Raw genomic sequence first — 14,556 nt, 5'->3', positions numbered from 1 at the left:
TCTATGCCTTTAATTGAATGACATAGGGTTATCTAACTGAAATTTCTTCTATCAAAGGCTTAGCTGAAAAATACATGACCTTTAAGAAAGAGTCTTAGGCATGAACAGACACTTTTCAAAAAAAAGACATCCAAATGGCTAACAGACACATGAAAAAATGTTAAACATCATTCATCATCAGGGAAACACAAATCAAAACCACTATGAGATAGCACCTGAAACCTGTCAGAATGGCTAAAATTAGCAACTTAGGCAACAGATGTTGGTGAGGATGCAGAGAAAGGGGAACACTTTTGCACTGCTGGTGGCAATGCAAACTGGTGCAGCCACTTTGGAAAACAGTATGGATGTCCCTCAAAAAAATTAAAAATAGAACTACCCTACTACCCAGCAATTGTACTACTAGGTATTTATCCAAAGGATACAAAAATGGTGATTCAAAGAGGCACACGCACCCCAGTGTTTATAGTAGCACTATTGACAATAGTCAAAGTATGGGAAGAGCACAAATGTCCATTGACTGATGAATGGATAAAGAAGATGTCGTGTATATACAGATGTATATGTATATACATACATACATACACAATGGAAAACTACTTGGCAATCAAAAAGAATGAAATCTTGCCATTTGCAACAATGTGGATGGAACTAGAGTGTATTATGCTAAGCAAAATAAGTCAGAGAAAGACAAATATCATATGATTTCATTCATATGTGGAATTTAAGATACAAAATAGATAAACATAAGGGAAGGGAAGATAATATAAAAACAGAGAGGGAAACAAACCATGAGAGACTCCCAAATACACAGAACAAACTTATGGTTGTTGGTGGGGTGTCGGTTGGGGGAAGGGCAAGGGGCATTAAGGAGGACACTGGTTGGGATGAGCATTGGTTGTTATATATAAATGATGAATCACTAAATTCTATTCCTGAAAAATAAATAAATACATACATACATAAAATTTGATTAAAAAATAGTCTTAGGAACATGCAACTATCCATCCATTCTTTTATGCCCTCTGAATTCCATTCTTTTTTTTTTTTTTAATTCTATTCTTGGTCAAATCTAGCCACCAAAAGGTCATGTGCTGTGTTTGTGTGATCCCTTGTAGAATTGCAGTCACTGACTATCTGCCTTGAGGATAACTGACTTATGTCCTCTGGGTAAAAAGGTCACTAAGAAATAGCTATGTGGTTTCAGTAACAGCTGCAGCAGCAGCTACTGTGTGCCAAGCCTGGTTCTGGGCATTTTATTTTTTAGCCAAATCAATATTTTGTTCATTGTGCTGTGCTAGTACAGGGTCTTACTATAGAAACTTGAGAAATATTTGTTGCATGAGGTAAATGGAATTTCCTGTAAACACATGGGTCTTTAAATCATTCAATGTCACTCTATAAAAACCCACAGAAGGTGTATCCTTTAGAATTTAGTGCTAGGAAAATCTTTATTTCCTTTGAGGAACAGGTATGCTGCAAATGAGAACCACAAACCTGTGTTACTACTACTACTACTACTACTTCTCCTCCTCCTCCTCCTTCTTTTTTTGTTTTTACATTCAGGAATCTCTGTATCAAATCTGGAAGTCTGATCTTTAGTCACAATGACTCTAATTACTTTTGTTGGGTGTTGATATTCTTTTTTCTTTTCCTCTGGATTAAAGATTTTTTTTCTTTTTGGTTATCTCACTTTGGCTTTTTTTTTGTTTTGTTTTTGTTTTTTGTTTTTTGTTTTTTTTTTTTTTTTTTTGCTGATGAGGTTGTTGTAAGCCATTTAAATCCATTGTGGAAGAAACTGAGGTATAAAAGTTGAAAACTGGAATTTTTCAGATAGCTGCCTCCCCCCATCAAGTGCCTTTCTTTCTTTGTTCCTAGGGATCATAAATCCTTTTTGACTCAGGAGGGGACACCTACATCAAGAGGCAGGTGAGGTCAGGTTGTCAAGTCACTGATGCTCATGGGAGGTCACAATAGGCTATAGTTCCAGCTGCCACTGCCAAATGAGGTTTAGGTGAAGTGACTGGAGCTGACTGGCCGAGCTGCTGGTTAGTGAGCTCATTGGAAGGACATAGTGAGCACATAGGAAGCACTTACTACATGTTAGCAATTAGTTTTAGTATTTTTAACTATTATTTATTTTACCCAAAGCGGAGTGAATGTGTAGAGGAGAAACCAAGTTGAATTGACAGAAATCACCTTACTAGGCATGTCTGTAGATCCATCCCAGTTATGTAGACAAATGGAGAAAGCTGTTTCCGCACTGTTAAACTTCACTTTTCACCCACCCAGCCAAAGAATATGGCTTATGTAGGAAACATGTCACAATATAATTCTCCCCAAGAATCCGTTTCTTAGACAACAATTCTGGCTGTTAGGGAATGCAGTTAGCCTGAGAATCTTCATGGTTAGAAAAAACAGAAATGAAATTAATTAAAAACAAAAATGAGGGGTCTCTGGCTGGCTCAGTCAGTAAAGCAGGCAACTCTTGATTTCAGGGTCATGAGTTTGAGCCCCATATTGGGCGTTGAGATTACTTTAAAAAGAAAAAAGAAAAAAGTGAAATAAAAGTAGAGCAGTCCATATCATTACAGCTTCGAACACTTACGTCTTTTGGACAGTATCTGACTCGAAGGTCTGGATGTGATTATCCAGGGAAGCACTAGGAGGGTCAAGGTTCATATTCCTCAGCTCCTGGTCTGTGAAGACAAAGAGGATCCTTAACAGCCAAAGACAATAGACAACAATCCCAGACATGGGAAAATGTCTACCTGGTTAGTAGTCAATGACATGCAAATTAGCACAATAAAGTATGTTATGCCTAGAAAATTAGCAAATCCTGCACAAACCAGTGCTGGCACAAGGCAAGTGACATTAAAATTAGTAGACCCTTTGGAAAAGTGCTACGACAGTATGTACCAAGAACCAGAAAAATGTTCTAGTCTTTGATCAGGAATCTTACTCCTGGATATTTATCATGAAGAAATAATTCAAAAGAACAAGCTTTTTGTACAAAGTTTTTATAACTTTGTTATTAATAATGAAAAATTAGAAACAACCCAACAATGGGAGATTGGGGAAGCAATTTATGATGCATTAATTTGACATTTAAAATTATGGTTTAAAAGATAAGCAACATGGAAAACATGACATAAAGAAGTAAAAATGTAAAATATAGAATATTGTGGTAGAACTCTATAAAATATGTATGTAAATGAATAAGGGCTGGAAGAGAAAACAAAAAGAAAATAATAGATTAGGAAGTTTATATGTGTTTAAATTTTTTCTTAAAATCCTAGTGTGATTATAACATTGAAAATGAAATTGCTTAAAAAACCCCAAACATTACAACTCAATAGCAAAAAAACCAAACAATCCAATTAAAAAATAGGCAGATAATCTAAACAGACATTTTCCAAAGAAGACATACAGATGGCTAACAGGCACATGAAAAGATGTTCAACATCACTAATTATGAGGGAAATGCTATTCAGTGAGATATCACCTCCTACCTGTTAGAATGGTTAGTATCAAAAAGACAAGAAATAAGTACTGACAAGGATGTGGGGAAAAAGGAACCCTTGTGCTCTGTTGGTAGGAATGTAAATTAGTGCAGCTTCTATGGGAAACAGTATGTAGCTTCTTCAACTACATACAACTTAACTTCTGAGTATTTATCCAAAGAAAATGAAAACATTAATTCAAAAAGATATATGCCCTACATTCATTGCAGCCTTATTTACAATAGCCAAATATGGAAACGATCTAAGTGTCCATTGATGGATGAATGGATAAAGAAGATGTGGTATATATACAAAAAAAGCCATAAAAAAGAAGGAAATCCTACCATTTGAAACTACATCGATGGCCCTTGAGGGTATTATGCTAAATGAAATAAGTCAGAGAAAAACAAATACTGCCTGATTTCATTTATATGTGGAATCTAAAAAAAAAAAAAACCTAAACGAACAAACAAAACAAAACTCATAGATACAGGGAACAGATTCGTGGTTGCCAGCAGGGAAGAGGGTTGGGAACTGAGAGAAATAGGTGAAGGGGATCAAGCAGTAAAAACTTATATATATAGGGGCGCTTGGGTGGCTCAGTCATTTGAGCATCAGGACTCCAGATTTTGGCTCAGGTCATGATATGGTTCATGGGTTCAAGCACTGCGTTGAGCTCTACGCATTGACAGTGTAGAGCCTACTTGGGATTCTCTCTCATTCCCTCTCTCTCTGCCTTCCCCTGCTTGCTCTCTATTTCTGTCTCTCTTTCTCTCAAAATAAATAAACTTAAAAAAACCTTAGATATACAATATAAATAAGTCATGGGGACATAATGTAAAGCATGGTGACTATAGTCAATAATATTTAGCACATTTGAAAGTTGCAAAGAGTAAATCTTAAAAGTTCTCATCACAAGGAAAAAAATTTTTTGTAACTGTATGATGATTGTTGATAACTAGACTTATTGTGATCACTTTGTGGTGTATACAAATATCAAATTATTATGTTGTATACCTGAAACTAATATAATGCTACATATCTATTTTCTCTCAATTTTAAAAATTTTAATTAAAATAAAAAAATGAAAAACAAATGTTACCCTATAAGGAAGGCTTACTCAGGCTACACAGCTATCACTCTTTGCTGGACTCTCTCAAGACCAAACTGGGTAGCTCTTTATTTTTTATTTTGGGGGGGGGGCGAGAGAGAGAGAGAGAGAGAGAGAGAGAGAGAGAGAGAGAAAGAGAGAAAGAGAGAGATAGAGAGAGAAGAGAAAGAGAGAGAAGAGAAAGAGAGAAAGAGAGAGAGAGAGAAAGAGAGAGAGAGAGAGAGAGAAAGAGAGAGAGAGAGAAAGAGAGAGAGAGAGAGAGAGAGAGAGAGAGAGAGAGAGAGAGAATCCCAAGCAGGCTCCATGCTCAGCATGGAGCTTGACACTGGGCTCAAGCTCATGACCCTGGGATCATGACCTGAGCCTAAATCAAGAGTCAGACACTCAATCGACTGAGCCACCTAGGCACCCCTGGGTAACTCCTTTAAAATGAGAAGAGTCCTCAGACTAAGACTTCATATTGGACTAGGCTACCTTTTATTTCACTTTAAACAATATTTTTATTATGAAAGATATATTTCATTGCAGAAAATTTGAAAAACAGAAGCACAAGGAAGAAAAAATAACTCACAATCAACACATAATTATTAGAATGACTAAAATGACTGACTCTACTTAGTATTGACAAAGAGGCAAAGGAACTAGAACTCTCATTTACTGCTAGTTGGAATGTAAGATGGAACAGTGACTTAGGAAAGTAGTTTGGCAGTTTCTTTTTTCTTTTTAATGTTTATTTATTTATTTTGAAAGAGAGTGTGACTGGGGGAGGGGTAAAGAGTTAGAGGGAGAGAGAGAATCCCAAGCAGGTTCTGTACTGCCAGCACAGAGCCTGACATGGGGCTCAATCCCATGAGCCATGAGATCATAACCTGAGCCAAAAATCAGGAGTTGGGCACTTAGCCTACTGAGCCACCAAGGTACCCCAGTTTGCCAGTTTCTTAAAAAATTAAATGTTATATATATATCATCCAACCATTACACTCCTGGGTATCCTACTCACGAGGAATGAGGGGCACCTGGCTGGCTCAGTTGGAAGAGTATGTGACTCTTGATCTCGGGGTTGTGAGTTTGAGCCCCATGATTGGTGTAGAGGTTCCTTAAATAAATAAGCAAACTTAAAAAAAAAAGAGGAATGAAAGCATATGTCCATATAAGGACTTGTACACAAATGTTCATAGCAGCTTTATTGGTGATAGTCAAAAACTTGAAACAGCCCAAATGTTCATCAACAGGTGAATGGATAAGCAAACTGGTGTATACATACAAAGCAATATTACTTAGCAGTAAGTAGAAATGAAGCATTAATTAACTCAGCACTATGGATGAATCTCAAAAGAATTACATGGAATGAAAGAAACCAGACCCAAAAAAGGTATATATAGTATGACTTCATTTATAGAAAATTCTAAAAATGCAAACTAATCTATAGTGACAGAAAGCATATCAATGGGGGACACTGGGAGGCTGGGGACAAGGGAGGCTGGAGTTGGAGGAGGCATGAGGAAACGTATGGGAAAGATGAATGTTTTATCTGGACTATAATGATGGTTTCATGGGTATATACATATGTCAAAACTTACCTAGTGGATCTTAAAAGTTCTCATCATAAGAATAAACAATTGTAACTGTGTGTGGTGATGGATGTGAATTGAAGTTACTGTGGTAATCATTTTGCAACATACACATAAATCATGTTGTACACCTTAAACTAATACAATGCTATTTGTCAATTATATCTCAATAAAACTAGGAACCACCCCCAAATCATAGCAATATTTAGTATTTCAATGAAAGAAAATCTATTGGCTGAATAATTTTATACCTTACCAAATAATTACACATCATTAAAGCCTAAGAAAAAGGAAAGTTGACTGCATTAAAATCTTTACAGGAAAAAAAAAGTATTATTTAACACTTTAAAAAACTTATCTAATCATAAAATTTAAATAAGTGTAATTTATCGTATATCAATTATCCCTCAATAAATCTGCTTAAAAAAAACTTAAGAAAAAATGTTAATACAAATAAAGTGCCTAAACAGTGTTGGCACTTGGTAAAAACAAACAAGAACCAAAACACCTCACCCATGATCACTCTACTCACATACAATTAATGCAAATATTTTGGCGTATACACTTTCATGCATATATAATCTATCTATCTGGGGTGCCTGGGTGGCTCAGTCAGTTGGGCGGCTGACTTTGGCTCAGGTTGTGATCTCACGGTTTGTGGGTTCGAGCTCCGCATTGGGCTCTGCGCTGACAGCTTGGAGCCTGGAGCTGGCTTCAGATTCTTTGTCTCCCTCTCTCTCTGCCCCTCCCCTGCTCACATTCTGTGTCTCTCTCTATCTCAAGAATAAATAAACATTAAAAAAAATTAATCCATCTACATATACACTCATTTTAATAAAATTAAATATATGTATAATTTTAATTTACTTTTATGTTATTAGAATTTCCCATATAAATATTCTTAAAAATTATCATAATAAACAGCATAGCATTTCATTGTACAGATGTACCATACCTTAACCAGACATGTAACTTGTAAAATTCAGATTGTTTCAAAGTTTTTATAATTATAAAGAACTTTGCATAACATTTCATTGAAAGGAATGTTTTGATTATTAAAAGACCTACTCTTTGTTCACATCTATGATTATTAAAGGATATACAGTCTTTAAGGCATAATGTTGACTGCCAGATCATTCCCCCCAAAATTTGTACTGATTTAACACTCTGAGAAAAATGGTCATCTATTTCTTCATTTATCACATGCTTATTAAATATTGACTACATGCTGGGAATTGTGTTAGATGCTGGAAATAGAGTGGGGAGTTGGACAGACACCCCCCTACCTGCCCCTGGTCTCAGGGAGCTTAAATTTTATTGGGGAAGATGGATATTAACACAAAATAAAAACTTTTCAAAAGGTAGACTCTAATGTTCAATCCCTATTTCTCTTTGAGCAGTAGATTCCTGCATGAATTCATTTATTTTTCCTCATTTTTCTTTATGTAAAGGGGTTATAACTTTAAAGAAAGATTGGAAAAGAAAAAATTCACCTGTCATCCTACCATCAATCATCTCCTTAATATGATAGTTAATCCATTTTTCAGCATTCAAAGTTGTCCATGACACCCCCACTCCTTCTCAGCCAGAGCACCTTTGTAGTTTGGGTTTTCTTCTGCCATTCCCAAACTTTAAGGATAGCATCTCACACATCAACCTCCAGAAATAGCAGTGGGGACAAAATTGTTAATGTACAGGGTGGTTGGGGAAACTGGGAAGGTTGATTGGGGTGGTTACTTGGAATTTATTTTGTTTTGGATCATATGTAATGTTACAGAGAGTTGGAGGTGAATTAAGTATCTTCGTGATAAAAGAAATTCTGTGGGAGTTTCATTCCCTAACATGGCTGTAAAAGCTGTTTCACTGGACATTCATGGTTCATTATAGCTGTTTTGAACTCTGGGACAGGGCACCACAGGACCAGCAGAGGGCGCATTTGTATTGACCAAAAGCTGAGTTTCTACATTAGTGTAATTTCACCGTATTGACGAGAATTGAAAATTCTGGGAGGTGGATCATAGAAACGAGCTCCCCTCACTCCCCAATAAAATAATCTGATATTTAGGAAATATTGGGATAAACTAAGCCAGTGCTTTGAATAATAATTTACAACTTTTAACTGCTTTAAAAAAATCTGTAAAATATTTTAAGAATGCAGAGTATAGAAAAAATACTATATATGAGTACCACCTAGCTTTGTGAAATCTTAACATTTTGCCATATCTGATTCACATTTTTTTCTAAAGAAATAAAACATTTCAGATACAGTCCAAGACTTCATTGTATAACATTTGATCTCATTTCTGTCACTCTCTCCCAGTGGTAACCGTTTTCTTAAATTTGGTATTTGTCCATTGAACACACTACTCCAAATATGGCACCTTCACATATTAAATATTTCAAGCTGAAGGAATTTGAAAAACGGCAGGTGAAGGAAGGATTCTCTGACCACCACCCCTTTCTCCCCCTGAAGCACCCCCTTCTAAGAGCCTCATTTGAGAGGTGCCCACCAGAAGTGCCACCTAGAGGAAAGAGGCATCCTTATCTCTGAAGATGGAGAAACTTCAAGAGGAATCCAAACAAACAGGCCTTGCTCAGTTTCTCCCAAATTATTATCCTTCCTTAGCCCATTCCCTTTAAGTAATATCACATTATCCCACAACTTTCCACTCTTCATCAAACCTCGTATAAAAACACTCAGGCTTGGGGTGCCTGTTGGCTCAGTCTGTGGAACATGCAACTCTTGATCTTGGGGTTGTGAGTTCAAGCCCCATGTTGGGTGTGGAGATAACTTAAAAACTAAAAAATCTTAAAAAAAACAAAACACACACACACACACACACACTCAGGCTTAACCATTTCTTTGGGTCCCCATTTCCTTATGAAGTCTCCTATGTCACATAAAATTTATATTAAATAAATTTGTGTGCTTTTCTCCTCTTAAATCTGTGTCAGTTTAATTTTTTAGGCCCAGCCAGGAGACCCTAAGAGGGTCAAGGAACAGTTTTTCTTTTCCTACAGTGTCCTCAGGCATATGTTTATATCTTTGCCACATATAAATACACTTATAAATAACAGGGGCACCTGGGTAGCTCAGTCAGTTAAATGTCTGACTCTGGGTTTCAGCTCAGGTCAGGATCTCACAGCTTCATGGGTATGCGCCCCATATCAGGTTCTGTGCTGGCAGCTCGGAACCTGCTTGGGATTCTCTCTCTCCCTCCCTCTCTGCCCCTACCCCACTTGTGCTCTCTCTCTCTCAAAATAAATAAAACTTAAAAAACAACATATACTATTTTATACATTAAATCATTATATATTTTACAACTTATTTTGTTTAACATTTTAGTGATTAATTCATGATGATACATGTAGTTTCCATTCATTTATTTTAAGTTATTGACACTATTCCATTGTATAAACATACCACAATTTAGTTATCCATTTTGTTGCCAATGGCTGTTTTGATTATTTCCAACTTTTTGTGATTACAATGCTGTAATGAACCTTCTTGAGTGAGTCACTTTTCATATATAAAAGAGTTTCTCTGAGGTATACATGGGAATAAAATTGTTGAGTTGCAGGGTATGTGTATCTTCAATTTATTGGATATTTCCAAATTGCTCTGAATTTCTAAAACTCTGTATCCTCATCAAAAATGGGTGTTTGCAGACTTTTAAATTTTTGTTAATCTGATATATACCTGAAATGGTATCTCTTTTTGTTGTAATTTCAATTTTCCTGATTAGCAGCAAGTTGACTTCTTCACATGACCATTTATTTAGGCTTCCTCATCTGTTAATTGCCTAGTCATATCTCAGCCATTTTCATTGGGGTTGATTGTCTTTTCCTTCTCTATTTGCAGCGGTTCTTGCCACATTTTGGATACCAATATTTTATTGGTTTTATGCGCTATAAGATATTGTCTTATAGTCTGTGATTTGTCTTTTTTTTCTTTTTAAAAGATTTTTAAAAATTATTATTATTTTATGTTATTTTTAAATGTTTATTCATTTTTGAAAGACAAAGAGAGACAGAGCACAAAAGGGGTGGGGCAGAGAGAGAAAGGGGGGGAACACAGAATCTGAAGGAGGCTCCAGGCTCTGAGCTGTCAGCACAGAGTCTGATGTGGGGCTTGAACCCATGAACCGTGAGATCATGACCTGAGCCGAAGTTGGACGCATAACCGACTGAGCCACCCAGGTGCCCCAAAAGATTTTATTATTTTTAAAAAATAATCTCTATACCCAACATGGGGCTCAAACTTACAACCCCAAGAGCAAGAGTTGCTTGCTCTGCCAATTAAGCCAGCCAGGCACCCCTGTGATTTGTCTTTTAACTTTGTTTTTGCTGTCTTGTCAAAAACTTTACATTTTAATATAACCTGATTTGTCAGTAATTTTCTTTATGGCTTATGTTTTGATTCAGGGGTAGGAAATTTTTTCCTTTCTCAAATTCATAAAGATATTCTTCTATATTTCTTCTAAAAAGTTTAAAATTTTTGCTTTTTCAGAAAAAAGCCTGGCTGGTTAAGTCAGAAGAGCATGAGACTCTTGATCTTGGGGTTGTGAGTTCAGGCCCCAAGTTGGGTATAGAGATAACTTAAAAAGAAAATATTAAAAAAAATTTTTTTGCTTTTTCAAGAAACACACCTGATGTGAGATGAAGATTTAAAAATTGGATAACCATTTATCTCAAAGTTATATACTGAGAAATAGCTCATTCTTTACACTTTTGCCATATGTTGTTTCCATATATGGGTGCATTTATTTCTGGATTCTCTATTCTGTCTGTCCCTAAGCCAATATCATATGGCCTTAAAGTGATTTTTGATATTTAATATTTTTGATATTTTAGTATTTGGCCTCTTTGTTTTTCTTCAAAATTCTATTGGTTATTTTTGGCCCCTTTATGAATTTTGGGATCAACTTATCATGTTCCACCAAAACCTGATTGGGGATTTAAAAAAAAATTGTAACTGCATTGAATTTATAGATTAAGTTAGGGAGAATTTTCAACCTTCCTGTTTATAAACATTACATACAACATTATATAGAATGTTATATTTATTTCAGTCTATTTTTATTTAACAAGATTTTGTAATTTCTTCAAGAAAGTCTCACATATCTTTTTTTACATTTATTTGTAGGATATATGTACCTCTATCTATACAGATATATATTTAAAAATTACATTTATCCTACCTTCCTGTATAAACTGTACCAGTGGATAACTAATAGAAGAGGAAAAGTTGTTTTGGTTTTATTTTTGGTAGAAGTTTTCCAAGTAATAAGTGGAAAAAGAATGATAGAATTTCAGTATCACTATTTTGCAGCTTGTAATGAATGAATGTATCTGAAGCCATGGGCACCATGAAGTGACACGATGTCTCCTGGTGGAAGAGCTCAATGCCCTCCATGAAATGGTCTTCCAAAAGGAAAAACCAAACCTGAATCTGATCAATCTCTAGATCCAAGTACTAACTTACAGGGAGTATAGAAGACAGAGAAGCACGTAAAACTACACCATGAGGAAGCAATCAGCAAAATCTAGATTGTGGGAAACTCTATAGGGCAAGTGACTCAATTTCCTAAAAATAAACTAAGAGAGTTAAGAAAAGAAATGAAAGGGAGCCAATAAATTAAAGGAGACTTGAAGGCCACACCAACCAATCACAAACAAACAAACTCTGAAACAATTATAATAATTGGGAGACAGTTACAGCATTAAAAAAACTGAATATTCAATTATATTAAAGAATAGTTCTAATTTTTAGGTGCAATAGTAGTATTACGGTTATGTCAAATGTCTTTTTTTTTAAGGGTATTTATTTATTTTGAGAGAAAGAGAGTATGAGCAGGGGAGGAGCAGAGAGAGAGGGAGAGAGAGAATCCCAAGCAGGCTCCAAGCAGTGAGCACAGAGCCCCACATGGAGTTCTAACTCATGAACCATGAGATCATGACCTGAGCCGAAATTGAGACAGACGCTCAACTGACTGAGCTACCCAAGTGCCCCAAAGTGTCTTTTCTTGTTTTTTAGAGATAGATACTCAAGTGTGTATACATAAAATGACATGAGGCTGGAAAATTTGTTTCAAAATAATATGGAAGAGAGGGAGGAAGGAGTCAGGGATGTGGGTGAACAGTATTGGCCAGGATATGGATATGTGGAATTCCTATGCTGATCTTTGTGTATGTTTGGGGGTTTTCATAATAACAATTATCTTACAATTGCATTATAAATTGTACTTTATGTTTTGACACTTTCTTTTTTTCCACAATTGATTTTTATGTTTTGATCTATATTTAGTAATCTTGCTGACTTTTTGTCTTTTAATAGCTTGTCTGTAGAGGCCCTTGGATTTTCCATATAATGCTATTGTCTGGGAATAATGACAGTGTCATTTCCTCCTTTCTGTCCTTTTCCTTTTCCTTTCTTTTGGTTTCCCTACTGTGCTACTACAATGTTGAAATAGAAGCAATGACAGAGGGCGTCCTTATCCTAGTTCTTTCTCTAAAGAGGATGCTTTTAAAGTTCTACCATTAAAGTGTGATGCGTACTTCAGATTTTTGATAGACACTCTTTATTAAAATCAGGAAGTCTTCCTCTGTTCCCAGTTTGATAATTTTAAATTATGAATGGGTGGATATCATAAAGTTATTTTTCATTTTGTATCTATTGGGATGACCCTAAGGTTTTTCTCCTTTAACCTCTTGACGTGAATTACATAAACAGACTCTCACATGTTAGACCATCTTTGAATTCCTGGGATAAACCAAATTCAGTCATGGTATATGTATACACACACACACACACACACACACACACACACACACTATATGTATATTTGTATATTTATATAAAATATTACATATTTAAATGTAAGCTTAATGATTTGATTGGCTATATTTTATTTAGGAGTCTTGCATCTTGGATCATAAGTGAGATTGGTCTATAAATTGCCTTTCTTACGTTGTCTTTATCTGTAGGTTCAACTGCTTTTTGGTCTTGATGAATTTGGGTCTCAAGTTAGAAATAAATTTTACTTCCTGGAAGGTGAAGAGAATTTTCAGGATCAAGGGGCAACAGCTGTGTTCTGGGATTTTGGGACTTCCCCGGGGTTTCCATTTTGGGTTAAGTGGAGTGAGCCAGAAACATTTTTTTTTTTTTTTTTTTTTTTTTTTTTTTTACATTTTATTTATTTTTGAGAGAGAGATAGAGAGCACAAGTGGGGGAGAGGCACAGAGAGAGGGACACACAGAATCTGAAGCAGGCTCCCGGCTCTGAGCTGTCGGCACAGAGCCTGACATGGGGCTTGAACCCACAAACCATGAGATCATGACCTGAGCCGAAGTCGACGCTCAACTGACTGAGCCACCCAGGCGCCCTGATCTAGAAACATTCTTAAGGATGTACAACTGCTTGCCATGGAGGAGGACTTTGAAATACTTTTCAGAAGGAAAGATAGAGCAATAACAGAGTGTGGAGGTCATCTAGGCTGCTAGGAACTAGCAGATAATTCTGAACCCAGTACTGGCAGTGTGCAGTGACTGTGTAGGCTTCATATAGAGCAAATCGGGGAGCAAGGGGTCTTGACTGACCTCAGGTGGCAGCCCTGTACAGGGGTGCCACTTTCCAGGTTGTAGATTCTGGGGCAGGGGCACTGTCTCAACTTCTGGGCACACACTTCTGATCTATTTTTCCCACAGCTTTAAGGGAAATTTTTTGCAACACTGGCTACTCCTTAGTTCATTGCACAAGTTGGGCAGTCATTATATCTGCTCCTTCTGGAGCTGTTTATTCCTGGAGCCAGGAACTGCCCCTGAGGAAAGGCCTTCAAACCTCCCTACAGCTAAGTGGACCAATGGGATTTATGCTCCTACAAGGCAGCTGTGGGCCCAACACTGATGTTTTCTCTCCTGTCCTCAGGATGAGGAGATGCTGAGCCAGCTTTAAGATGTAGAGAAGGGTAATGGCAAAGGGGATGGCAGAGAGAAGGAACCCGGGGGAGGGCTGTCCTACCTCTTGTCTGCCAGCTTGGACTTTTCCGAGAGAGAGAAATAAACCTTCCATCTTATTTGAAGTCACTTTATCTTGGTCTTTGTTAGAACAGTTGCATCAATATCCTAAGTACTGCATACCCATCTCTTCAATAAAGCAATAATGCTCCGGGCCTATTTTTCCCTAGTAGAATAGAAATGGCTCACTGGTTTCTAAGGGTTTCTGTAAGACCTGCCTTTTGTCTTTTCCCCCCATTGTTTCAGGCTACTCATTAGGGACCCCCTGTATCTCATGCAGGCCTCCTCAAATCTCTCACTCTTTCTAAGAGTATCTCAAATTCTGCCACATTGTAAGGGGTTACATCACTATTGC

General features: G+C 36.6%; 1 protein-coding gene across 1 annotated transcript in view; it reads right to left on the bottom strand.

Annotated features, from left to right (window-relative positions):
• Positions 1 to 14,556, bottom strand: part of KIAA2012 (KIAA2012 ortholog) — a 110,140-nt gene that overhangs the window by 13,595 nt on the left and 81,989 nt on the right. The window contains exon 16 of the mRNA XM_042995081.1: positions 2,609 to 2,699. Coding sequence (XP_042851015.1) covers positions 2,609 to 2,699 — 91 coding nt within the window. The remainder of the gene's footprint in view (positions 1 to 2,608; positions 2,700 to 14,556) is intronic.

This window comes from Panthera tigris, chromosome C1 (assembly GCF_018350195.1).
Source record: "Panthera tigris isolate Pti1 chromosome C1, P.tigris_Pti1_mat1.1, whole genome shotgun sequence".
NCBI lineage: Eukaryota > Metazoa > Chordata > Mammalia > Carnivora > Felidae > Panthera > Panthera tigris.
Note: the sequence above shows the minus strand (reverse complement) of the source record. Positions and strands in the feature narration are given on the sequence as shown.